The sequence below is a fragment of the Simochromis diagramma genome, unplaced genomic scaffold, assembly GCF_900408965.1.
Source record: "Simochromis diagramma unplaced genomic scaffold, fSimDia1.1 OVJJ01000603.1, whole genome shotgun sequence".
Lineage (NCBI taxonomy): Eukaryota > Metazoa > Chordata > Actinopteri > Cichliformes > Cichlidae > Simochromis > Simochromis diagramma.
This window is the reverse complement of record NW_024387414.1, coordinates 22,218,273-22,243,661: the sequence shown is the minus strand read 5'-3', so window position 1 is coordinate 22,243,661 and position 25,389 is coordinate 22,218,273. Positions and strand designations below refer to the sequence as shown.

At 41.0% G+C, this 25,389-nt stretch overlaps 1 protein-coding gene across 1 annotated transcript; it reads right to left on the bottom strand.

Annotated features, from left to right (window-relative positions):
- Window positions 1–1,541: 1,541 nt before the first annotated feature.
- Window positions 1,542–25,268, bottom strand: galns (galactosamine (N-acetyl)-6-sulfatase). The gene is made up of 14 exons (XM_040011690.1): window positions 25,115–25,268; window positions 24,726–24,849; window positions 23,884–23,958; window positions 21,184–21,286; window positions 20,550–20,693; window positions 19,749–19,815; window positions 17,760–17,887; window positions 17,513–17,652; window positions 17,302–17,405; window positions 13,295–13,437; window positions 12,257–12,359; window positions 7,133–7,254; window positions 3,190–3,307; window positions 1,542–2,187 (listed from the first exon to the last, which is right to left on the bottom strand). Exons 1-14 carry the CDS (start codon window positions 25,232–25,234, stop codon window positions 2,101–2,103), a joined length of 1,578 nt encoding a protein of 525 aa, XP_039867624.1. The 5' UTR covers window positions 25,235–25,268; the 3' UTR covers window positions 1,542–2,100.
- Window positions 25,269–25,389: the final 121 nt, after the last annotated feature.

Below are 25,389 nucleotides of genomic sequence, written 5' to 3'. Positions count from 1 at the left end.
GCAGTTAAATGCAGAGTCAAACCATGACCTAATAAGCCTACACCTTGTATGCTCTGATACTCATACTTGGACTATGGTTGTGCTACCAGTTGGCTAATCGTGGCTACATTTTAAAAAGCTATGTCTTCCTCTTATTTATTCTCAGTCAGATTGGTGCATAAGTGTCTGTGAAGCTTCTCAGTCATCCAGGTCATCCTAGTCTAAAGATGTTTCACCTCTCATCTGAGAAGCTTCTTCAGTTCTAAGAGCAACTGGTGGAGAATCCCGGCTTTTAAGTCTTATGGGAGTGTCCCCAAGCTGTCCGCAAGCTGCCATATGTTTATGAAGTGGCTGTACAGGCACTTCATAAACATATGGCACAACATAGAAGAGCCACCTTGACGGGGCAAGACTCGGCTGTCCATCTGCATCTAAAGGACAAAGGTCACTCTTCCGAGGATGCTAATGTTCACATTTTGGACAGAGAAAACAGATGGTTTGAAAGAGGAGTGAAAGAAGCCATCTATGTCCACTGTGAACAACCATCTTTGAACAGAGGTGATGGCTTACAACACCAACTGTCTGTCATCTATAATCCAGTTTTGAGATCCCTTCCCAGATGCCTTAACGCCCACTCACATCCTGGGCAATTTGAAGTCAGTAAATCACATGATAGGGTGAAGCTGGGCTTCACAGTGGGTTCACCCAAAACCTCGGCTGACTGTGACCTACACCTTGGCTTGTGGGATTAGGTAGAGGGGATGAGAGGTGAAACGTCTTCAAGGAAACTTAAAGAAGTCCAGACGCTTTTCTTTCCAAGCTCCTTAGAATTGGTGCATAAGCATTTCACTGCAGATTTTACTTGTATAATTATGTATGTGAGAAATACAGCTAATCTCGACTCTTGAAATTACCATCAGATATTTTTGGCTACAGGAACAAATCCTTTATGAGCACATAGTGTATGAAGCCCTTTCCCCTTATGCCACCAAAACAGTTCTGCCCTACTGGGACACAGACTCTGGACCCCCCACGCTGTGACACTACCTTTGGATTCTGCATGTTGTGAAGTGCACTAGGTTTGCTCTGGTGGATCCCACTGCATGTATGTGGCTGGACCGATTAGGGAGACCAGCCCATCAGGGCGCGGTATGTATTATACCTGAACAAAAAGGTCACCCAGCAAGATGATGCTGTGTTCAATTTGGATTCCTGTGTTTGAGTAGTATACAATAATGACAATGACCCACCATCTACAGCAAAGGTGTCAAACACAAGGCCCGGGGGCCAGAATCACCCCGGCATAGACTCTAATCCGGCCTAACTGAAAAGCATTTAAAAATGTGAAGGAAGGTGCAATTGTTGCCCTTTTAACTATATGTTTATAGGTGTTACAGCTTTATTTTGACTGATGATGACCTGACACATAAGTTAAACATACATAAAAAATGAAATAATGAAAATATAGTATAGGAATTTCTTTGTGTGTGTGTGTTTTACAGTGGATTCACAAGATACCCTGTGTATCCACTAAACCTATGCACTGTACACATAAATACACCTTTTCTTTTTACACCCAATTTTACATCTTTATTTCTCACAATTTAAGCCCATACAATTTATTTCTTACAGTGTAAGAGTGCTGACAGACTTGTTTCATTAACTTGAGCAGCATTTCTTTACCACGTAGAAAAAAACCTGATAAATGCTGCTGAAATTGCACTTCTATTGCTCATATTAAGATATCTCAAGGATTAAATGTGTAATTAAAGACAGAAAGGGAAGTTTCACTGGTATGGCCCACTTCAAATTAAAGTGGGATGTATGTGGCTCACAATGTAAAATGAGTTTGGCATCCTTGATCTACACCAATAAAATCTGTTTTATCCATTCCATAGCAAGTTGAAATAGAATTGGCAGATTAAAACACACAGATGTAAAAATAACTGCAATCATAGTTTGCAAACACGTTTCCCTGATTTGACCGAATGCTCTTGTATTTTTTTTAAACACAAAGGGTTTAAAAATACATTCCTTTACACACAGAGACTGTGTCCTATTCTATGGCTTGGCACATCTTCAGGTTTTAGTTCCTCATGTTGGCGTCCAGTACTTTTGCTCTCAGTGTGGCCAGTTGCACTTCCAGGGGTTAGACTCGGGCGGTTTCAGACACTTTCCCAACTTCTCACAGCCAGCGGGGGCCCAGTTCTATAAAACAGAGAGGTCCACACAGTAAGTACAGCAAAATGAAAGTATCAAATATATGATTGCTCTGCAGTACAATGCATTGCTGATTTTTAAAGTCGTAACTGATCTTCACTAGGCTGAAAGCAGCAGATAATATTTGTTTCCTGTCCTGTGTTCTGGTTTGTATCCAGTCTTTTTCTTTTTTTTAAATGTTAAACTATGAATACATATTATCCCTGTGTAACATTTTTCATCAAAAAACTTAACTGTTTGAAAAACTGATTATTCTTTCCCAATACATACCATGCATAAAGTGTATTTTTCAAATACTGAAGTGGTGCCATGAAATTTTAATGTCTTCTTACTTCAAATTTACCAGTTTGACCTTGAGCGGTCGTATTACCTACTAGGTTGTGCACATTTTTCTGTGCACCATTACTCTAAAAGTAAATCCTCATGACAAAACCATGTTAAAAAGATAAAAAAATTTTTACTTTCCCTTATGAAAAATGCAGAATAAAAAGATGCAATAATTCAGGCTTTTAAGCATTTAAATTATCACACTTCTATCAAAGACAGGAATTGGACGCAATGTAGCATGTTTATTTGAATGACCACCAGGGGGCAGTGCCATGCCACAAATAAGGTGGGCGCTTGGGGAGACAAAGCCAGGCTGCTTTTTAAATAATACCATTACAATAACACTGAAAGAGAAAGCTCCAGACAGAAGGGGAGGATGTCATCAAATCGGTACACACTGATATGTAAAGTTAGCACACAAACAACAAAATAAAAGCTACGATTGATTCAAAGCAAGGCCAGGAGCCTTCTCTATTTTAGCTTGTTCTCCCATAGACTTTTAATTCTTTCTGGCCCTTAAAGGGTTTATCATTGTCACTTACATGTCAATTTATCTGATGTATACAGCTGAGAAGAGCACCTGATCTAGTAGTCGGATTTACAACATGACAACTGATCTTAAACATGACTGTAAGAGACATATTTAGTTATATTGTGTCTCACCATCACTGCACTGTCACACATGTTGAGCTGGGGAATGCCGGGCACCAGAGTGTCTTTATGCTGCTGCACAACTGCAGATATCCTGCTCAGAGCGTCCTGGTACTCCTTAGAAAGAACACTGCCAACACAATAAACAGCTGGGTATTATCGGCAGAGCACTTTCAAGTGCATGATTATCATTTTAGTTAACCAAAGCTCCAAAACTCCAAACATGATTCATTTATATTGATGCATGACAAGGAAACATGATAAAAACTAACATGTGAGAAAGTTTTGTGCTTTAAATTGAATGATTGTCAACAGAGATGCAAAGTATATTTGACTAATTGATGACATCATCTTGTACTAATGTTACAAAGAATAAAATCAGATTTTAATATATTTAATACCAAATTTTCTTTAACAGCAATCTGAATGGAACCAGTTGTTTTATGTTCTGGACATATATTAGTACATATGAGAAAGGCAAGGCTGCATTTGTGTTTGAAACACACGGAATAAAGATCACCCATTTTTCTGCCTTTCTGTTCATGTATCTAGTGACAAAACATGACTGCAGCCCACGAGCGTTACTCATTATATTGGTGGGGAGACGAGCCGCAGCTTTCGATGACAAAAACAGAAACCTAAACACATAAACACACACACAGGCTGTCCACTCTTGTACCCTTTGGGAAGGCACGCTCAGCAGGATGAACTATGTAACCCCCATCACATCCCCTGTCTCTCAATTACTGTTGTTGGACACCAGTGAGCCCGGGCACCTCTGTGCATTATTATATTCAGAGTGTAAAACACAGGGGCCCTGAAGGCTTTCAAAGGAACGCTGCTCTCAATAGGACCTGTAGGGTTAATGGGCTCTGTGTGTGTGTGTGTGTGTGTGTGTGTGTGTGTGTGTGTGTGTGTTGGGGGAGTGAGCGTCTGGTGGCGTGACACAGGGATAGACAAATATCAGCAGTGCAATTACACCCCTGATACACTCGCAGGCAGCACCTGTGCCAGCCTTCCATCCTCCCTCCACTGCAAACGCAATGCTCTGATTGGCCCCTGGGGAACATGTGCATGTGTGTGAGGTGAAGTGTCAATTAGAGTAATAACCCCAGGCCCTGTCCAGCTCACACCTACCCTCCCTCTTAGATCTCCCACAGGGCAGCAAGGCTTCCTCCATCAACCAGCACCTGCTCCTTTCCTTGATACTCACTCTTTACTTCCTCCTGCCATTACTTGACTGGTAGCGCTCGCTGCAATTAGTCTCTCTCCTTGTGCGCTGCGTTTGTCATAAGCTAACTATCTATGCATTGTGACCCTAGCTGATAGGGAAAAACCAGATTGCTCCGCTGCGTTAAACATCCAGCATTCAGATTAAATTGCTTCAGCTATCTGAAATCACAAATTCTGCTTTTTGCTCGATCTCGATCAGCAAGAGGGATATTTCATTCCCCTCCTATCTGTGCCGGCTCCTGATTGTTGCGATTCATTTTGCGATAAGTGATGAAGCAGCTTAACAGAAGTAAATGTAAGGGAGATTTATCAGGCTGCTGTAAGTATTCAATTTCTCCGTGCAAGTGTGCAAAGCAAAGTAAAGCAAAGCGCGAGAAAGTTGCACGAGACGCAAAGTTTTCCATTGTTTTGTCTATGCGCCACAAATCTTACAGTGCAGAAGCTCTAAATCAAAAACTAATAATATCATTTGTTTATACCCCCTCTGCAAACAAATAATGAAAAGCCCACAGTCAGCACAGCTCATTATCATGATTATAACCCTTAGCTTACTAGTGTAGAGGCAAAATCTGGAATAATAAGCAGGCTGTATGCAAATGGAGTCTTTTGATTTATAATGTATGGCACCCAAGGGGGATGGGGGCATAGCTCAGGTGTGTCACCGCTCTGATTACTGATTCATAACACTATTGCTGGAACACATACACACAAACAACCACACAGTAGCAGAAGGTGGGGGAATTGAGGAGACAATCAAATACATCTGTCCTGCCTGCCCCTCCCCTCCACCATCTTCTCCACCCCGGTGGAAATTGAGCACTTCAGTGAGGGACTATTGATTGGGGACAGAAGAGCATGGTGGCAGGCAGCAGATGAGGCCAGACTTGAGCAAGGCTGCCTGCAGTGTTAGGGCTGGGGCTTACACCACACATGACCCGGGGGCTCTGGGGACAAAAGCCGAGGTAGGTGGTGAGGAAGTAGGATGTGTTAATCTCAGGGCACTAGGTCACAGGGACGAAGGGTAATGTGGGAGGCAGAGAGAGGCTTTGAGAGTCCAGCGTAGCCATCATCGAGTTAGGCTGATGCAAACCTGGATGGGTCTGTGTTTCATCCTGGACAGAAGGACCACCAACACAGACCCTGTCATCCTCCCCAGGCCCACATTCATTTACAATAGCAGCAAGACATTTTTTTTGCTCTCACAAAGCAAAATGGAAACAACTAGAACTTAAAAAAAAGGAAATAATTCAAAAATCTCCATAATGACATGAAACTGTGCAGGAACAGAAACCGTGTACATGTGTGCGCTCTTTGCTACATCACAGCCTGCGACAGTAGTGAAGGTATGTGCACAGACAGGCCCTACATCATCTTAAGTGGCTCTTTAGGTGCTGACTAAGATTAATGATGGCCAGGCAGCCGGTCCAGCTGGGGGACCTGAGAGCACACGGACAAAACACACGCATGCACATGTGCAGACAAACACACACACACACACGTGTGGATGGAGGAGCACAGTCCCGGCAGATGCAGAGGGACAGCAGCTGAGAGGCGACAAGTGAGATGAGATGCATAGCAGTAGGTGGAGGGAGAAGGTGCGAGAAGGGAAAACAAGTTTGGCGAAGAAGGAGAATTTATAGTGAAGATTAAAACGGATCGAAGAAGAACGGCGCGTGAACAGTGAAGAGGTCAGGCAGCTTGGCGTTGGCGGGGGCGTGACCTTGGAGACAAACTCACTAACCCCTGTGTGCAGAAGTAAAAAAATAAAATAAATGGGCAGTTTTGGTTTGTGTGGATGTGTGTGTGTGTGTGTGCACATCTAGCACTCAGCACAACACATGGCTGCATATTGATTGGTTTCTGCCTTTTTTTTTTTATTCCTCCGAGTGAATAGCAAGGCTAAAAGGTGGGCAAACGAAAAACAGCATTAATGTTTTATCATCCAATCTCGCTCCAGAACAGAGAGGAGCACAAGCAGGAAGCAAATGAGGAGATGAGGCTAGAGCAAAAAAAGTATGAACGGCTAAGCTGCAGAAGGCAGAAAAGAAAGGTCAGTCTAAGAGGGTTTATGACAGGAGGAGCCACAGAAAATTCTCTCCTGAAAGCATTTTGAGATTATCTTAATGTATTAGTCACTCTGTCATTTTAAAAAAAAAGTCTACATGGTCACATTGAACATCTCGCGCTGTCCAGGCACAGCAGAAGACGGTGCTCATTCATCTTTTCACCCTTATTTAGTAATAGTTCAACCTCAGCCGTTTGCATCCTGTCTCCGTGATTCTTAACTCTCCTTGGAGAGGAGGCAGACCCACACAAAACACATTAAACAGAACTAGCTCTCAATTTAGACCTGAACAATTTATCTTGCAATTTTAACCTGCAGCGATGTACCAAAGGGTTGAGGGCCCGATAGTGATCTTTAAGGAGCTGTTTGCAATCACAAAGAGAAGGGTGTAATCAGGCGTGCTCTGGCTGAGTGGATCAATCCGCCGCCTTTTTCTTTTTTTCATGCTGCTAAATCTTCATTGATCTTGCACACATTCAGTACCACGGGCAAACAACCTTCTTATTCTTATCCCTGCTTTCTTCCCTTTTTTCCCCCACAGCTTTTTCCCTGTTAGCCTGCTTGACTCCCCTCTTCTCCACACCTCACCCCTGATCCTCTCTGTCCGTTTCCTGGAGATCAGCTAAAAGCAAATTTGAACTTTTTTAAGGTACTGACCTGAGAGGGAACTTTTCTCCAGGATCCCGCCCCAGGTGGAAAATGAGTGGCTGGAGTGTGTGCTCCTTCTGCTCGTGAGTAGTCACATTTGGCACCTCTTCACCCGGACAGAAGTTTATGCCCTGTAAAACATATGACACGTGTTATTAAGCACACTGATCTGAGCTACAGGTAAAGTCCTTCACCTAGACTGCCTGTACTTTAATCTACCCCAGAATAAGTATTCTACAATTGATTCCATTTGTTTTAAAATCAACATTTTAAAGAAGTGGAACCTTTCTTCCGTCTATATTTCCAGTTTATATGCCTGCTGAAGCATCAGTTCACCAAACACAAATCGATACTCGTGTGGCAGCAGCACGGCCGCTGCCTTCTGTGCTTATTCTTGTAGAAGACTAATCTATGACACAAAAAGCAGACCTGCCTGAAATACAATCCTAAATTAAACATGAAACATAATATCTGAAGAAATAGAAGAAATAGAATATTTGCTTTGGCTCGTATTGCACCACATAAATGACACTTAAGACATCGTGAAAATAAGGATCTCAGTAATGTGATTACAATTTGTCTTTAAGTTTGATGGTTAAAGATGTTTTTATGCGCTTCATCATGTCCAATTAAAAAAAAACAAAAAACACTGCACTAAGCTCGGCAGGAGAGGTGTGAGTGTTTAGGTTTAGGCTTGCAGCCACCTGCTGCCAAGAGCTGAATGCTTAATCTCATTGTAGTATGGGTTATATGCATATTGTCTTCCAATCTGCTGTGTTATTTGTGCTCCTGTTGTTACACCGTGAAGGCTTTCTCGCAAAACAGAGAAATTTTGCTGCCTCCTCTTCATCTCTCCACGCCTTCGCTCCTGCTCCCTGACTCTATTTCTCAGGAGCCTGGCAGTGATCGCAGCCTGATTGAGTCACACTCACTCCTCCAGAACCCCCTGGAGATCTGCCTCCTCCTTTAATACACACATAAGCACACGCACGCACAAACAAACTCACACTTTTTTTTTTTTTTTTGATGAGCACAACTAATATTGAAAAAGCATTCATCTGTAAGACACTGTTGCTGCCCCCCCTCTGAGATCACTCAACGGAGCACCTCAAAATACATATAGAAGAGAGAGAAAGAGTGAGAGTGAAGATAGATACCCCCCGCCCTGCAGAGCTTCCACTGATCCAGACTTGTCCTGCCTTTTAAAGTCAACTGCTTAGAAATGCAGAAAAGAATCAGGGGGGCAAAAAAAACATCCCAGAGGAGCAGCAAGAAAGGCCTGCTGTGTGTATCTGTCTGACTTTTTCTCTTGTAGCCAAGATATTAGAGCAAGAACTCCATATCTCACATGACATTAATGCTATGGATACAGCAAGGCTGCTTTTAAACTGGAGCACCGTGGTCGTCATTACAAGATAAGGTGCAGGAGCATCCATGGGCGGGAGCGTGGATTTTGGGGATGGGAATGAGGAAAAAGTATTTGATTTGGCTGGAATGTTTTATGTAGAATGGACAATGTTTAAATATATTCTTTCTTTCACATACTGAATATTTGACTAATCTGAACAGCAATTAAAAGAACAGAAACAGGTAAAGATAGTAAAATGTATTTGACAAAAAAAAAACATTTAAAAACTGTTATTTTTTTCCCTTCATACCAATCAAGCCTCTCATGAACCCTCAGATCTGTGTTATGGCCATTGTAGTTGGTGATATTAAACAACTTAACTTTAAGTTGACTGGAGTATTTGCATTTGCTCTATCTTAACAAGCATCGAAACTGAGCTAAAACAGGACATTTTTGCATGTATATCAGTTGTGAGTGATTAAGAGAGCTTCAACTAACACAACAGGAGAATTTCTATGCTGGATTCATGTAAATAAATGATTGGACTACAACAAAATCCTAGTTTTACTGTCACAAAATTAATACAATCCCTGTTTAAAGGAAATCCATCCTCTTGCAAGAAGCAGCTTAGTTTTGCTGCTATAGGTGGTTTTACACCTTTCCAATAACATTTTGTTTTCACATTGTTGTGGAGGAATTTTGGTCCACTCTTATTTACAAGGTTGCTTCCATTCATTGAAGTTTGCAGCCATTCAGTTATTGATTTATTAAAATTCATTTATGTGAATTTATACAATTTACTCAGGTTGAGGTTTGAATTTTGTCTGGGCCATTACGATGCATGCACATTTGACATACTTCGGTATACAGAGGAGTGACTGCAAGGTGTCCAGGTCCAGTGGCTTCAAAACAAACCCAAATCCTCACCCCCTCCACCACCGTGCTTGACAGTTGGTATGAGGTATTTGTAATGGTAATGGCGTGATTGGTTTTCACCAAATGTGGTGCAGTGCATTATGGGCAAACATCTCCACTTTGGCGCTGTCTGTTTAATTGACATTATTCCAAACATCTTGTGGTTTATTCAGGTTTAACATCTAAGCTGTGTTCCCATGTTCTTTTTACAGAGAAGAGACTTTCTCTCCATGGCAGGCTTTCCAAACAAACCATACTTGTTCAGCCTTTTTGTAATTGTACTGTTATGAACATTTAAGATGCTAACTAAGACCTGCAGAGTCTCAGATGTAGGTTGCAGATTTTTTTGTCTTTGAGCATTGCATGGCCTGACCTTGGGGTGAATCTGCTGGGACGTCCACTGCTGGGAAGATTGGCAGCTGTCTTAAATGTTTTCCACCTGTGAATAATCTTTCTCAGTGCAGATTGATGGACTTCAAATTGTTTGGAAATGTCCTTTTAACCCTTCCCAGATTGATTGGCAGAAATAATTGCTTCTCTATTGCTGATATCTTTCCTCCTTGGCATTGTGTTAACACTCACCAGAATGCTCAAGACGTGCAAACTGGCAAAACTGGCAAAAGTGTAATATGCTATGTGTTATTTTTCATATGTGGTTGCCTTGCTTTAAGACTTGCTAAGGACCAGATTATTTTTATTATGTCCTGATTTGTAAAACCTTTGAATTTAAAGAGGGTGTGCTTTACTGTTCTCATTCTGCAGAATGAAGGCAAAACATCTAAAAGAAACAACTCCAACCAAAACACGTTACTGACTGGAAGGAAGCTCCAAGTATGATAATTTATTTGTGCTTTTACTTGAATGAACAATAATTTCTGCTGCCTGGGGTTTGTCAGTCAATACAATAACATGATGCTATGAGGAATCACGGGAGTTATTGTCTTTTTCAACATTTCTGATGAAATGATGTGACTTGAGCTGAGTTTATTACAGTTTCATTCAAACTATTTTTTATTCTAATAGATCAAAAGGCAACAAGTAGCATTAGCTGCATTAACATTAACTGCTAACCTAGCATCAGATGAGTTGACTGCTTAAGCTGTTACTTGAGCTAATGTTATATCCGATGCTCAGAACAACTTAGTGAATATTTGAATTACTTTAAGCTTTATTAACAAGTGTTTACAGTGTTAGAGTAACCAGAGAGTGTAAAATGGATGTGACAGGTTCTTTTTTGAACATTGTTGGAAATATTTGGACATCATCATATGTGCTTTCATTCTTTCATTTATGAATTAGTACTTTTACTAAATTAAAGACTGATTGTGTTTTTTTCACCAGTGTGCATTAAAGTGTGTTAATGTACGTAAAAAAAACAAATTCTAAAACTTATAATTCAAGTTTAAAGTACATCAGCTATGGCACAGCCTAATTCTTGTCAATTTCTTCAGTTTCAGTGATGCCAAGAAAGAGGTATTCCCAGTACACTTGTCTCAAAAAAACGTCCTTTTTCAGTTTTCGCCATATGAAGCATTCAGCAAGGCTACTCACAGTTGCATAGGTTACTCAGCAATCCAGATAAAAGGGAGACACAGTCACGACAAACTAGGTTTCACAATATTAACATCAATACGCTGCCTCAAAAGAATTTGATGAGAGGCATTTAAGCCTGTGAAATTTCTCATTTTCCTCATGGCTGAGCAGCACAGACTCAGCCAGGACAGAGCAACACGTCTCCCAGCCATTAACCTGTAATTTCATTCTTCTTTAGAGACACACATCTTCCTTCCTTGTTTATTTTTCAGCAAGGAGCACAAAAAAAGCCAAATTGTACTGCAGCACATTACTTACAAAGCAGCAATACACGTTTCATTTCAGTGAGGAGTGGATTTCATTGTGTATCACTATCATGAGACGGGTTAATCCTCAGTGTATATGGGGTGGGTTATCGTTAACATGAGTTTAGTAGGAATGATCAATTCCAAAGAAAGTAGAGCATTACCTTTAAAGCAGATGTATGAAAAGTGAATGTGGGCAACACAAGAAGAAACAGTTTAGGAGTTCATAATGACATCGGGGATTTGTCTTGTAGGAGCTCAACCGTCGGTCAGCGAAACACACTAGACACGCACGTCTGTACAAAGAAGCCCGAACATGTATGTGCATGTTTTTTTTCATTCTGTCTTTTCTCTCTCCCATGTGCACACACACACACACACATACCAATCGATAGGCAACTCACAGGCAATCAGACGCCATTATTTGTGAAGTTCCACTTCAGTTCACATGAGTTGATAAAGGAGGCTACTATTGATTCAGCGGCCCTGAAGGAGAGAGCAATTTAAGCAACCGATGGGGCATAAAACAAACTGGATCACAGGAAAGGCATAGCCATGGAGGGAGGACAGAAGGACATGTTTTTATAGATGGGCTCGGGGTAGCCAGGGAAAAAAGAAAAAAAAAAGAAAACGCACTATACTTTAGCTTCTCAGGTGCCAGATTTCACATTTCTATTGATATTTTTAATCCGCACTGAGTTGATGTAATTATGCCTGAGCGCTATGATGCCAAAAGAACAAGCAGGTAATGACGATATGTAAATTTGGGGGGGGGGGTATTTCCACTGGAGTTTGAACAAACAAGTCATCTGGTTGATGAATGATGTACATTCGCTTATGTGGGGGCTCTTCATTAATATTCATTACACTGATGTACACAGCAGTCAACTGATGAGCCGCTCTCAAGATAACACCAGGAACAGCCAAAGTGTTTGTGTGTTTGAGTGCGATTAGGAGAGACAAAGGAGGAGGATGTGGCAGTGCAAATGAAGAACTGAGGAACAGAGTTGAACTGTTCAGAGGGAATCTCACCTGTCTAAACTCCTCCCATGAGTTGCTCCAGGTCCAGTAGTGTGCCTTGTATTCTCCAAGCCTCACAGCCATCAGTTCATTCCCACGGTAATAAAATATTGGCCTGAAGATGGCGAGAAGAGGCAGAAATAAAGCTCAGATTTACTTCAACTTGCATATATTAACATCAAATTGCCTTAGAAAATGTCCAATCTTGCATTCTTGCACTTTTTTTATACATCAGAGGAGGAACGTAAACTCCCTAAAAATCACTCAGACTGTTGTGAATGTCCGTTTTTGGTCAAAATTAAGAGTCTGTCACTAGAAAAGGAGTGAATAATGGCACAGAAAGCAAAAGTTGTGGGAGCCACACACAGTTTTCAAAAAATATCATCCTGATGGACACATGAACCTTTGTACAGTGTTTTTATGCATTTGTATTAAACCCTCAAATGTCAACATTTTTGTAGCATATAGCAAAAAGACATTGAGATTCATTGTAGAGGCAATTACACTCGTCAGCCACTTTATTAGGCGCACCTGCTAACGCAAATATCTAATCAGCCAATCACATGGCAGCAATTCAGTGTCTTTAGGCACGTAGACGTGGGCAGGACGACCTGTTCAAGTTCAAACTGGGGATCAGAATGGGGAAGAAAGGTGATTTAAGTGACTATATATTTGGCATGGTTGTTGGGGTCAGATGGTCACCAGTAGATCAGAACCTGCTGATCAACTGGGATTTTCCAACACAACCATCTCAGAATTGAAACATAAGTAATTCAAATAACCACTTGTTATCACTAAATCTGCAACAGACCTTGAAGCAGATGGTCTGCTAAAAAAAGGAAACTGAACAATAGAAGATTTCAAATACGCTGCCTGGTCTTGTGAGTCTCAATTTCTGGTGCAACATTCAGATGCAAGGGTCAGAATTTGGCATAAATAAAAAGAAAGCATTGATTTATCCAACAATTTAGACTGGTGTTGGTGTAATGTTGTAGGGGATATTTTCTTGAGGAGTTAAGGAAGACCAAAAGTGTGTGTGTGTGTGCTCACCTGTTTTTGAGTGGCTGGGAGCAGTTGAGCAAAACAGGTGTTAGGTCCAGTCCGTCTAGGATTCGATCATCAGGAGGGTTGATGCCAGCGAGAACCAGACTAGTGGTGAACAGGTCCATGACATTGGCCAACTGGAAGTTCACCTATAGACAAGAGAAGAAAATAAACGGGTCTAGTAAAATAAGATGTTCCACACACACACACACACACAGAAAAGCATGTTTGTTTGAGGACCACCCACAGAGAAACACACTACTAGAGTTTTGTCTTTTGATCGCTTGTTCACATCTTTCACGGGTTCTGAAATGTCCTCCTTGATGACTGAAGTCCTTGAAATCAAGAATGAGCTGTGGCAACATGCTAACAATGCACAGTCATGACAAGCATTCGTTCCATGTGTGGTTGTGTGTACACACGCAGGAAAAGAGATGCATTTCAACAGCCTCCACTCTAACCTCTGCATGCAGGTTTATTATTACAACTCCAAAATGCTTCTCTTTCTAAATTAGTTTTGGGAGGGAAAAAGGGGGGGAAAAAGGAGGAGCAAAAAAAAAAGAGGAAAGGAGAGGAAGTAGAGAGAGGACAAGACATTGGCGAGAAGGTGGCTGAAGCTAGAGCGAGCTGGCGTTTTATCTCCTTCTCCCAGTCCCAGTGAAAAGCGTTATTTTATTTATAAACTTTGAACTATTTTGAGATAAAATGCCATTTTTTCGCTGTCATCCTTGATCTTCCGTTCCATTCTCTCCTGAGCGAGCCTTAGAGGGAGACGGCACGCTCACAATCAGATAGCGCTATCAGCCCTCTGCAGCTGCACCGCCATGTGCCGCTGTGCTCCTATCGGCAGCCAGCACACATACAAGCGTACACACAAGCTCCTAAGCACTGAAATGAATTCCCCTTTTCTTCTGTATCCACAGAACTAGCCACAGAAAGGGCTCTGCAATGCACTCCATGATCTATCTGCACATCCAGACGCTCTTTCTCTCTTTCGTGTGCGCGTACACAAACATGGAGAGATTTGGTCCTTTATTTCATTTTTCTTTTTTTTTTAAGTCCCTCTAACACAGACACACACAGACCGTTAAAGAAGACAGGACAAAAGGACAAGAGGAGAAGCAGCACTGACATTTAGTTGGGAATAACTTGCGTCTCCAAAAACTGAAAGTTTAAACCTCGGACTGGTCTGACAGAGGAGTTTATCTCACGAGTTGCCATCTTTTATTTCCTCCCTTATTAGCTCTGCTCTCTTTTGCAGTCTAAGCTGTTTTTTTTTTTTCAAATCACCCTTTGTTCTTTTCTCTTTTGTCCCACTCTTTGCTCCCTATTAATGTCACATTCTCCTGTTTCTCCATTGTAAGCAGTGATGTTGTTTATCTGAGGAGGCAGTGCTTCTATCCCCATCTCTGCCACTCTGCCAGTGTGTCTGCAGCCTGATAACCCACCGAAGGGGATTGCGATGCTCAACAATGTTGTGGCACTGTCAGCCCACCCACCTCCCAATCTCTGTTCCTGTAGCCACCATGCAGCCCCTCACCTGCCCTCAGGCACAGGGAGAATGCTTCAGCGCACCCGTGCGCCCTCATCTCAGATCTGCTCCTTCCATCCTCCAAAATATACAGTAAGTGAATGACTAATCAGAAACATTCACCTGCACTCAGACTCGTGTCAGTTTAATTGAGTCATCACTCATATTCATTCACTGATAACAGGCTTTATTTTCTATTAATAGGCATGGAAATACCAAGCTCATGTAAATGAAGCCAATGGAGAAACCCTACAAAACCTGCGGTTCTGAGTCAATCCCCGTGGACTGCCATATTAACATCTCTAACTTTCTAGCAAAATTTAATATGTGAACAGGCTGATAACTGTATGCAGGATGTGTCTGAACTCGCCTGTTTGAACTGTATCAAGGCCTAAAGCTATGCTCTATCTACAGCCAACCAGTCTGCTGTCTATCTGCTGGGTTTAACCTCCACCAGTTCAACTCACTGAACTGGATCTCTTGACTGTTTTAGCGTTTGTGCCTTCTGGAGTTTTTAATGTGGTTGTAAGAATAATAATATGGGCTGCTATGCTACTGTACTAACACCCCTTCCAAGATGCCTGTGCTACACTTTTGATGTGCTACAGTGTGTCTTTTGCCTGGTTCTGCTTAAGGCTTCTTCCTGTTAAAAGGGAGTTTTTCTTTCCCACTGTAACCAAATGCTTGCTCAAAGGAGGTCGTTTGATTGTTGGGGTTTTCTCTCTAGTGATGAAGGGTCTTTACCTTACAATATAAATCACCTTAAGGTAACTGTTGTTGTGATTTGGTGCTCTATAAATAAAAATAAATTAAAGTAAATTAAAATTCTGGTATCGCATGTTCTTTATAAATAATAATAAATAAATAAACCAAGATGACAGCAGACACAATGCTAACTGTTGAAATAGTATTTTTGTCTCCAATTCCCAAATGCTCCAAAAACTTTCTCCTGTGTTCTGTGTTGGGTCACTACAATAAACCTTTTTTATTAAATCCCCCATTTAAGAAAAGCTTGCCAGCTTGGTAACTTGTCTCCAGAATTTTGTTCAGGGGGTTTACAGACTTTTCAAAGCACCCATCAACAGAGATTTGAAAAGACTACAAAATAAAGACAGGGGGACAAGCTTGTATCTGTTATCCTCCCTCCCAAGTGACACAAAGTGATAAATCCAGAGCTATAGAGCACAGTAACTCCAGCACAATAGCCTTGTCATCACATCCCTGGATATTTCAGGATCTACAGTCCCCTTTCTACTAAAACTCGAGTCAAGTCATTACAACTACCGAACACACACACACACACACACACACACACACACACACACACACACACACACACACACACACACACACACACACACACACACACACACACACACACACACAGGTGTTTTAAGGTTAGAAAGCTCTCTCTCATTCAAACAAACATGCACATATAGTTGTGTGGGAGCTAACAAAAATTACACCGACATGTTCTGCACCCTTGCATGTGCATATAGAGGCACACTGGTCAATTATAACATGGCACAGGTGCAGGCAAAGCCTTACAAACGCTAAAACCATCCTGGCAGTGTGGCAGTGCTGCAATCTTTAGCACTCTTCCTCCTTTTCTCTTTTCTACACCAACCACCTCTTTTACTTCTTCCTTGCCTCTTTCCCTCCAACCCCCCCCCCCCCCTCCCGTTCCTTTATCCTGAGCGCCTGGCATATTCAGATACTGAAGTCCTCATTACGGCTCAATCCAACCTCAGCAAACACACAAACAGATTAGCCGCTTAAGACGCTCCCAATCCCCCTCTCCCTCGCTACTCTGCTGTGCTATCAGGCCCCAGCACAACCCTGTGAGATGAGCCAGGGGCAAGGCTTACTGCAGACTGCAGCCTCCGCTTGCTCCTCCACAAAATCCCTCTGCGTCACAGCCCCGTGTCACAGCTGCCCCTAATACAATTAAAAGTCATTTGCAGAACGCACAGGCTTAGGGGATCACAGTGTGGGTGGGGGGTTAAATTGGGGAATGTGAGGAGGGGGGGGGGGGAGGAGTTGGGGCATTAATTCCAGAAATATTTTAGGAAACAGTAGAAAAAGGCTCCCACTTGCTTTGTGGCCAAAATCACAGTCTGGCTTTCTGGAGTTCGGCTCTGTTTGACAGAAGCTGGACACAGTCGGGATTAATTGACGCCAGTGGATCAAATTGTGTGTGTGTAAATAGCTAATTGATACATAAACAAAAAAGCAATGATTTTTTGAAAGAGAGAACGAGTAAAATAATTTTTCCTTTATACATAACTTGCTTCAGATTTTCAGCTCCTGGTACAATCTGATTGGCAGAAAGTCAGAGAACAACAAAGCATAGAATAATAAGCTGTCCTCTGGGTGCCTGGACTAAGATTAGACTAGCCTCTCGAGAGCACGTGTTGTATTTTATTGTGGGGTTTTTTCATGCTTTATTTGGTAAAAGCTCTAATGACTGGGGCCTTCTTACTGAGCCTTCTTTGATGTGCCCAGGCCACCAAGCAATGGCAGGCTCCCTCATGCCTCCCTCAAAGGTGGTCTCCTTCCCACAGAGGAAGGGTCCGTTGCTGCCACCTGAGGAGTCAAAAACCACAAAAACACCTGCATCAATCACACGGGACACAAAAGCGAGTCAGAATTAGATTTTAAAAAAGCACTTTGTTTATGAAATAATCGCCTACTTTCATTGGGGCCAGACATAACAGCTGCACCGTTGTCTGAGGTGAAGAAGACAAAGGTATTATTGTCAATACCAAGAGTTCCCAGCCACTTCAAAATCTGACCGATGCTGTAGTCCAGCTCCATCACCGCATCGCCATAGCTGCAGCACAAAGGCAGATCACGTTTCTCACCTTGATACAATCATTTATAACCACTTGCATGACATTGTCTTTGCGTCAATAGGAGAGTCAGCAGGATAAAATGTACCGGCCTCGCTGGCTCTTCCCTAAGAAGCGTTTGGAGGCATAGACGGGTGCGTGAGTGGCATCGACTGCCCAGTAGAGGAAGAAGGGCTGCTGAGCTTTAGTTTGACGAAGTATGAAGTCAAGACCTTCCTGCAGAGGTGGAAGAAAACGTCATTACACTGGGAATACAAAAGCCAGGAGACTTACTGCAGCTTCTTTCACAGCATTGCAGTTAAGGTAACAAGAATTCTCTTTCTCACTCACTAAACACTCAAACAGTGTTTTCAAGTAAAGCAGTGCGTCAGACAAGCCTTCAATAAAACCGCCTCCAAGCAGAGAGCATGGAGTTCAGTTTTTGTTTAAACTGTTTTAGATAGAGACTTATCAGCCTTCTTAGGTATTGTTGTACTAAGGAGTCTCCAACGTGTTGTCTAGCCTGTTGAAATCAATAAAAGCAAACTGAGGAACATCTCTTGATACAATGCAAAACAGTTTCAACAGTTTCAACAAAAACACACATTCTAACTGTCATGTAGGCAGAATACTGTATTATAGTTTTAGCAGTTTATTAACACTGAAACACTGAAAACTGAGCTTGTAACCCAGGAAAAGGATGGTTACAATTAATCTAAAACGCTTTGCTAACTACATTTCAGACACTTACATTTGCACCAATTGTTCTTTATTACAAAAAGAGACAATCATTTTGCACACTAGGGATGGGTACCGGTGTCCGGTGCCATGATGGCACCGGTTCTGACATAAACGGTAGTAACCAGACCGAAAAGCAGCGCACATTTCGGTGCTTTATTTCGGTGCTTTTTTTTCCTGAGCTGTGATACACTTCTAGCCAATCATTTTACGTTTCCGAGGATAGTAGGCGGGTCCAGGTACGTACGTTCTTTTAGAGCAGAGCTACAGATTAAACGGATGATGACGGCAGCAGCAGTCGTTCTTCTCTGCGTGAGTAGCTTAATGTTGTTCGGGTGCAATTTATGTTGAGTAGGCTAACCACGTTATTACATTAATGCATGTAAGGTGAACTAGCAAACACCATCATAGCTACATGCAGCTGTCTTCTTGTTTGATGGCAGATACTCCCTTCACCCTGGCCAAAAAGGCTAAAATGACCAAAGAAAAAGAGGGAAACAGCTAAACATGAGAGGTTTTTGGACAAAGTTTGTGTTTTTTCCATTGTTTAAGCACTGCTTCCAGCCAAGAGTGATACCATATATGCCCCACAGCTGCAGAAAAGGCTAACATTGTTATCTTTTTACAAAAAACCAGCTGAACATGAGAGGTTTTTGGACCAATTTTGTGTTCTCCATTCTTTAAGCACCGGTTTGAGCACCGTTTGAGCACCGGCACCATTTCAGAAGTACCGATTTGGCACCGGTATCGGATAAAACCTAAACGATACCCATCCCTATTGCACACAGATAAATATTTTACAGTAGATGACTGCAAATTTGCCAGTTATCCAAACAAAACTTAACAGTTACAAAAAGAAATCTGATTTTTGCTTAATGTTCACCAAGTTTTAAGACATGCTGCCTTTCACAGGACCGCCCTCTTCCAGTGATGACACACCCTTCCAGCATGCAGTGTGTCTCTGCATGCTGGTTTTGATCATGTTCCAAACTGAATGGGAAGGACTGCCGCAGCAGAGATAATCAGTGCACTTCCTCTGGTTAAATTACAGTAATTATTAAAGGCCAGAATTAGGCTTTACCTGCATTCATTATTTATTTTCAATTATATGTTTTTAATTTTTTCATATTTGGGTGAGCCAAGGTAAAATTCTGTATTCTGGCAGGCAGTAACATTTTGTCCCCGCCCTATGAGAGCTGGGATAGGCTCCCAGAAGGCAAAAGGTGGGTTAACAAGTTGCTAGTTTAACACAGGCAGGACCGTTCTGTCAACTGCTTTACAAAACATTGGATCAAAATGTGATGTACCTGGTATGAGTATGTCACACTGAGACAGCAACAACAGGTGATCCTTCGCTTACCATCAGGTAGATCTGTGTGAGGTTTGACTCTCCAGTCTTTCTGTCAATCTTAAACTCCTCATAGAATCTGAAAAAAATAACAAATGTATACATTTCATTGACAACACCTTCGTCCCATCTGAATAATAGCTAAGGTCAAGCTGGCCTATTTATCGTCTGTATTAAAAAAAGATTTAGCAGTAACCTGATTGTGTCATCAGTCTGCCTCCAAACTGACTGAAACTACTGTGGACTATGTGATTAGGAGAAAGGAAGTAAATTTCCCTCCTGTTGAGGGTGTTTGCAGGAAATTTTGGTGAAAGCCATATTTGGGAAGTGTCAGCGAAGCTGAGCAGAGGGAACTGTTATGAGGCGCTGCTGAAGCGTGGCGCGGCAAACAGAGAAGCAGTGACAGGCATCTCTTTCTTACGCTTCACTTCCTCCAGGTGTCCTCGCACACAGCCAACGCAACCTGCCGTCTCTTGAGGGCATGTGTGTGTCTCCCTGTATATGTGCCTACGTGTGTGTGTGCTTCTGTCCAGGACCCAGGTATGCGGTGCTGATTAAACCCATGGCTAAGCGAAAAACACGCCCGGCTGCCAGTTCCAATGACCCTGAATACACATATGGCTGTTTTGGGGAAAACAAATGGGCGGAAAATGGAATACACAAGCACAGCTGGTACAAAGAAGGAAGAAGGGCGGGGGGAAAGACACTCAACTCATCCTGAGGAGCAGACAGCCAAACTATTCCACTGAGTCATGGGGAAGGAGATTTGTATATAGATTTTCAGCCTTGCTGTGTGTTTGTGTGTGATATTACCTGCCGAGCATCTCAGAGTTGTTGTAGACAGGGATGTTTGGCATCAACTGGTTGTTATAAGGGCCAAAGTGGCAGTTTGGTGAACCAAACCATTCATCAAAACCGTTCTTCAGAGGAAGATACTGTGGTCTGTGGCCCAGGTGCCTATATCGACAAATAAAGTGCATTCACACACTAAGATCAGTGTAGCTGAAGATCAACCCATATGTTTTTGTATATTTACTCTTAGGCCCTAGCTATAAAGTCAGATATTCTTGCCCTGATATTTTTTTTCTAAAGGCTGAATGCAGTTTATTTTTCTGTTTGGATGCAAATACTTACAGTTCTTCACAGTATACTATGTAGACAAATTTTCACATTTTAGAGGCTTAAAACTTGACACTGTGCATCTGCTTTACTGACTAACAAAATATGATGGTGGCATCAGGAAGACTTTGTTCTCATCTTAGCTGCACAGAAAGTCTATGCAATCTTACTTAAAGAAAAGAAGAAGAAATAAGAAAATAAACACTCTTTTTTTGTATATTTGCAAATATACTGCACCATATACTTCCACCAGCACTCCTTCCACAACTGATCACTGCTCTCTAAACCTTCAGAGACTTTAAAACCTGAGAAAAGATAAAGAGCTCACCATTTCCCAACTATCTTGCTGACATAGCCCTTTGTCTTCAGCAGCTGGGGTAACAAAATCTCATCCTTGGATATACCTCCTACTATGTTCTGTGGTGTGTATGCTGCAAAAAAATAGATCCAAATTTAAGGTACTGAACTTTCCTTTGCTACAACTATACTGTAAACTGCACAGTATAGATAATGCAGTGAGAAATCAGCAAGAAATTATTTGCACAATGCAAATGCACTCACTATTCCACTTTCCAAACTTCTAGGGAGACTTTTCAGACAAAAACAAAACAAAACAACTACCTTTCAATATATGTAACTTAATGGTTCTACAACCCAAGTCCCAACATGGGTATAAGACATTTAGAAAAATGTCCCGGAGCACTTTCTTTAGCATATTTGGGCTCCACTGGCACATGAATGTGGAAAGTCTCATCCCACAATGCCTGTGTCCATTTTAGATAGAAGCTTTTTATTGTAGATTTTGAAATAATGACTTAATTATTATTGTTAGTTAATAATTATTACTTCATTATTATTTAATTACTTCAGGTTTTTGTTAATATCTGTGTAAATAAGCTATTTCTTTTGTATACTTTTCCGCCCTCGACTTTGTTTCTATTTATTTTATTGAGCTGTTGTTTTTCTTTTGGGATGAATAAATTATTTCTTCTTCCTCTTTGTCTCATTATTATTACATTTTGTCCAAACATGCTGTTATGTTGTGAAATAATTATCTAAGGACTGCAGCTCAAGATAGGGTGGCTGCAGTGAGCTTGTCTGGGTTTAACACCAAGCTGCAAAACTAAACCAGTGAGCAACAAGGACGAACAGCAAGAGGAAGTGAAGTACAAGTGCTGTCTTACTGTATGATCTATGCTTAAAAACTAAAATATTATATTAACAACCCCACCCGTCGCATATCTTTTAGTCTATTTTATATTGTAACTAAGAAACTCACTACAAAGTAAGCCTTTTTTTATTATTAATAATATTTTCATATCGGACTGTATTTAAAAGATAGCTCTACCCCCTATGACATCTGTCCATTTTTGGACTCCTGATTTGAAGCCTCCAAGCTATTGGCTATTTAAACTAATGCAGTGGGCATTGGGGTGGCTCCGTGGCTCTGACTGAAAAACCAGGTGATGTAACTGATGTAAGTGGGACTTTAGGCTATAATTAACTTCAATTATTAACATTAATTATTAACATCTTCGGAACATCTGTTTTCAGCAGCAGGAAACGTTGCATCAAAGTGCAGGTCAAGTCTTAGTTCTGAGAATGTTGATATGTTCGCTTTTCTTCATTGCAACCACCACATGCTCAGTCATTCACCACTTAAACATGCAGACACACACATGCACAAATACACATACACTTGAACACACACCTTATCTATTGCATCCAGAAAATACAATACTATCTGAAATCTTTTTACCTCCTACTAATGTAAGAAAGCTGTCCAAGAAGGCAGACCAAAGTTTCAGTTGAGGTTGTGTGTGCACCTTTTTTTTTATTAGTGTATTTGTGATTAGAACTGAAGCTATCATTTTATTTTAGTAATCGAGTAATCTATTGATTATTGTATCGATTAATCGAGTAATCGGATAAGAAATACTTTTGCTTTGTTAATGAGCAATAATAAATTGGAGGGGCTGGAGGCTAGTTTTTTGTGCTTCTCATAACAGATGTTATGATGGTGCATGATGGTATAATTTTAAATATTAATGTATTAATATTAATTAACACAATATTTAATATTATTTCACTATCAATCTGAAAAATGTCACAGAAGTTTTGTAAATAATATGGTCTAGGTCACCTGATGCCCCCCTTTAGACTCACCCCTGTCTGCTGCAGGTATCACTGCATGGAAAATAGGACGGCTGCTGTCAGCCAACAGGAAGCTGTATAATTTAAACAGTCTGGTATCAGGCTAAGTTAACAGTTCATCTGCATATTTTAATACAAATTCTGGAGGCTTACTGCTGATTTTTCATTGTGAAAAAAAATGGCAGTGGATGTAGCAGGTACAAAGTTTTCTCATCGGGTATTTAATAAAATATTTTCTTTAAAAATTATTTTATTTTAATATAGCGTGTAAATACACTGAATTTTTTGGAATATTTGTTATTTCTCATTAATAAGACAAAACTAGTTATCATCTTATTACCTGATGAATCCATGGAACAGTCAATAATCAATTCAAACTATCAAAAGATGCAGCCCTAGTTTAAAGTTTTTTAATATTCAGAGACTATAGCCATGTTTTATTTACAGTCTACACATCAGACAAACCTATTATGTGTTTATTTGTTATGCTATGTAAATATACCAATGCTGAGGCTTTTTTCTTTCATCTTATCTGGACGCAAACATATATAATAGTTATAAGGCATTAGCAGCAGAGCCTTTTTTTAACCCTGTGTGAGGTACTGGTGAGTAACAATGTGCATTCAGTCTTTTACCACATTTATGGCTTGCTTAATCACATCAAGCTTGCTCTGTCATGGCCTCTGCCACACAGTTGCAAACATTTTGGACATGTTGGCTTCCTGCTCTAAACACAGTTAAGAAAAAAAAAAGTTGCTTGCATGATCGAGACAAGTTTTCATGCTCATTTATTTTCCACACTTATCCAGACATTGCTAAAAATGAAAATCCATAATAGTGCACAGTGCTTATGAACCCTGTACAGAGACATTACCGTTTCTGGCATGGGCATTAGTACTGTAGAAACCATTTCTGATGGGCAGCCTCCCGGTGAGAAGTGCAGCTCGAGCTGTGGAAAAATAATGATGTCATTAGACAAATTGAGTATGCATTTTACTTTTCTGACACGCAGACAGAGTGAAATGTGCTCCAATGGAAATGGCACACATTGAGATTATAAATGGTTTACTGTCTAGCTAGTATTTTGGATAAACTCTTAAATGCAATAAACAAATACAGTTGCCATTATAAAATGGTGCCTCCAGCGTGATGTGTACATTAGCTTATTGCGAATTTGTTTTGTGCAACTACTGACGTCCTCTTTTAGTTAATATTAACAATGCTCAGTGTGTGAACATTTGAAAAAACGTTTCTTGAGAAATGCAAGCGCATTGTCATTAAAATGACCAAACTGGTGATGTTGCAGTAACATTTATGATTTTCTGTATACTCTGTTTTGCACAACATATTTTATATTTTAAAATATTTAAAAAATAAATGTTCTGTGATAAATGTATACTTTCAATCTGTAAATCAGTTGGTCTTTCAAAATGTTAAAAATGCACAACTGATCAATTCAGTTCAGTTGTATTTATATAGACCCAAATCACAATCACTTCAAGGTGATTTTTATTGTAAGCACTTGGTGACAGTGGGAAGGAAAAACTCCCTTCTAACAGGAAGAAACCTCCAGCAGAATCAGGCTCAGGGAGGCGCAGCCATCTGGCATGACTGGTTGGGGGTTAAAGGGAGGAAGACTGGAAGGAAAGAGATTATATTATCCACTAAAACAAGAAATGCCGGTTTATGTCAGTGTTACATCATCTGCTGACTTACAGGGGGAGCAGAGCGGGTTGGCAGTGTAGAAGTTTGGTAGGAGCATCCCTTCAGCTGCCATGGCATCCAGATTGGGGGTTTCTTTAGAAGGCTGGCCAAACACCCCCAAGTCCCCCCAGCCCATCTGAACAGTAGAGGGAAGTTTATTACTCACTCCATACATATGCAGTCACATTTAGATTAGCGTTTACAGCCTGCTGTTTACATGAAGTAAAGGTGAATAAGTTACTTGAATAACAGCTGCAGCCAGCACAGAACGACCCGAATAAAACCTCACAGGTTTAACGAGAAATATGCAGCTCAGCCTGTCACTTACAGTACTGCAATCTGAGGTAAAATTGTAACTAAACATACAAACCAATAGAAGAAAGAAGAAGAGAAAAACTCACGTCATCCATGAGCATGATGATAATGTTTGGAGTTGGAGCGTTTGGTAGGTTTTTTGTCCAGGAACAACATATTATTGCTCCAAAAAAAGTTATCAGAGTTAGAGCAACCACTCTTCCCATGGCTGTGCAGAAGTCATATGAGCCTCCGCTACAAGGAAGTGTTTTGTTTGTCTTCGTGCAAGTTTTCAGCGCAATATTTGCGCATACAGGAAACAGCCACTCTTAAGATGTTTGCTAGGATTTATTTACAGTTCACTGAAATCGCTTCATCTTTT

What these genes read in the sequence shown, in the direction of transcription:
- galns (XM_040011690.1), bottom strand. Translation starts at nt 25,234, where the DNA reads ATGGGAAGAGTGGTTGCTCTAACTCTGATAACTTTTTTTGGAGCAATA. An exon ending in CAACCCGCTCTGCTCCCCCT is followed by an intron (nt 23,959 to 24,725) that starts GTAAGTCAGCAG and finishes ATTTTTCCACAG; the next exon opens with CTCGAGCTGCACTTCTCACC. An exon ending in TATGTCTGGCCCCAATGAAA is followed by an intron (nt 17,406 to 17,512) that starts GTAGGCGATTAT and finishes TTGACTCCTCAG; the next exon opens with GTGGCAGCAACGGACCCTTC.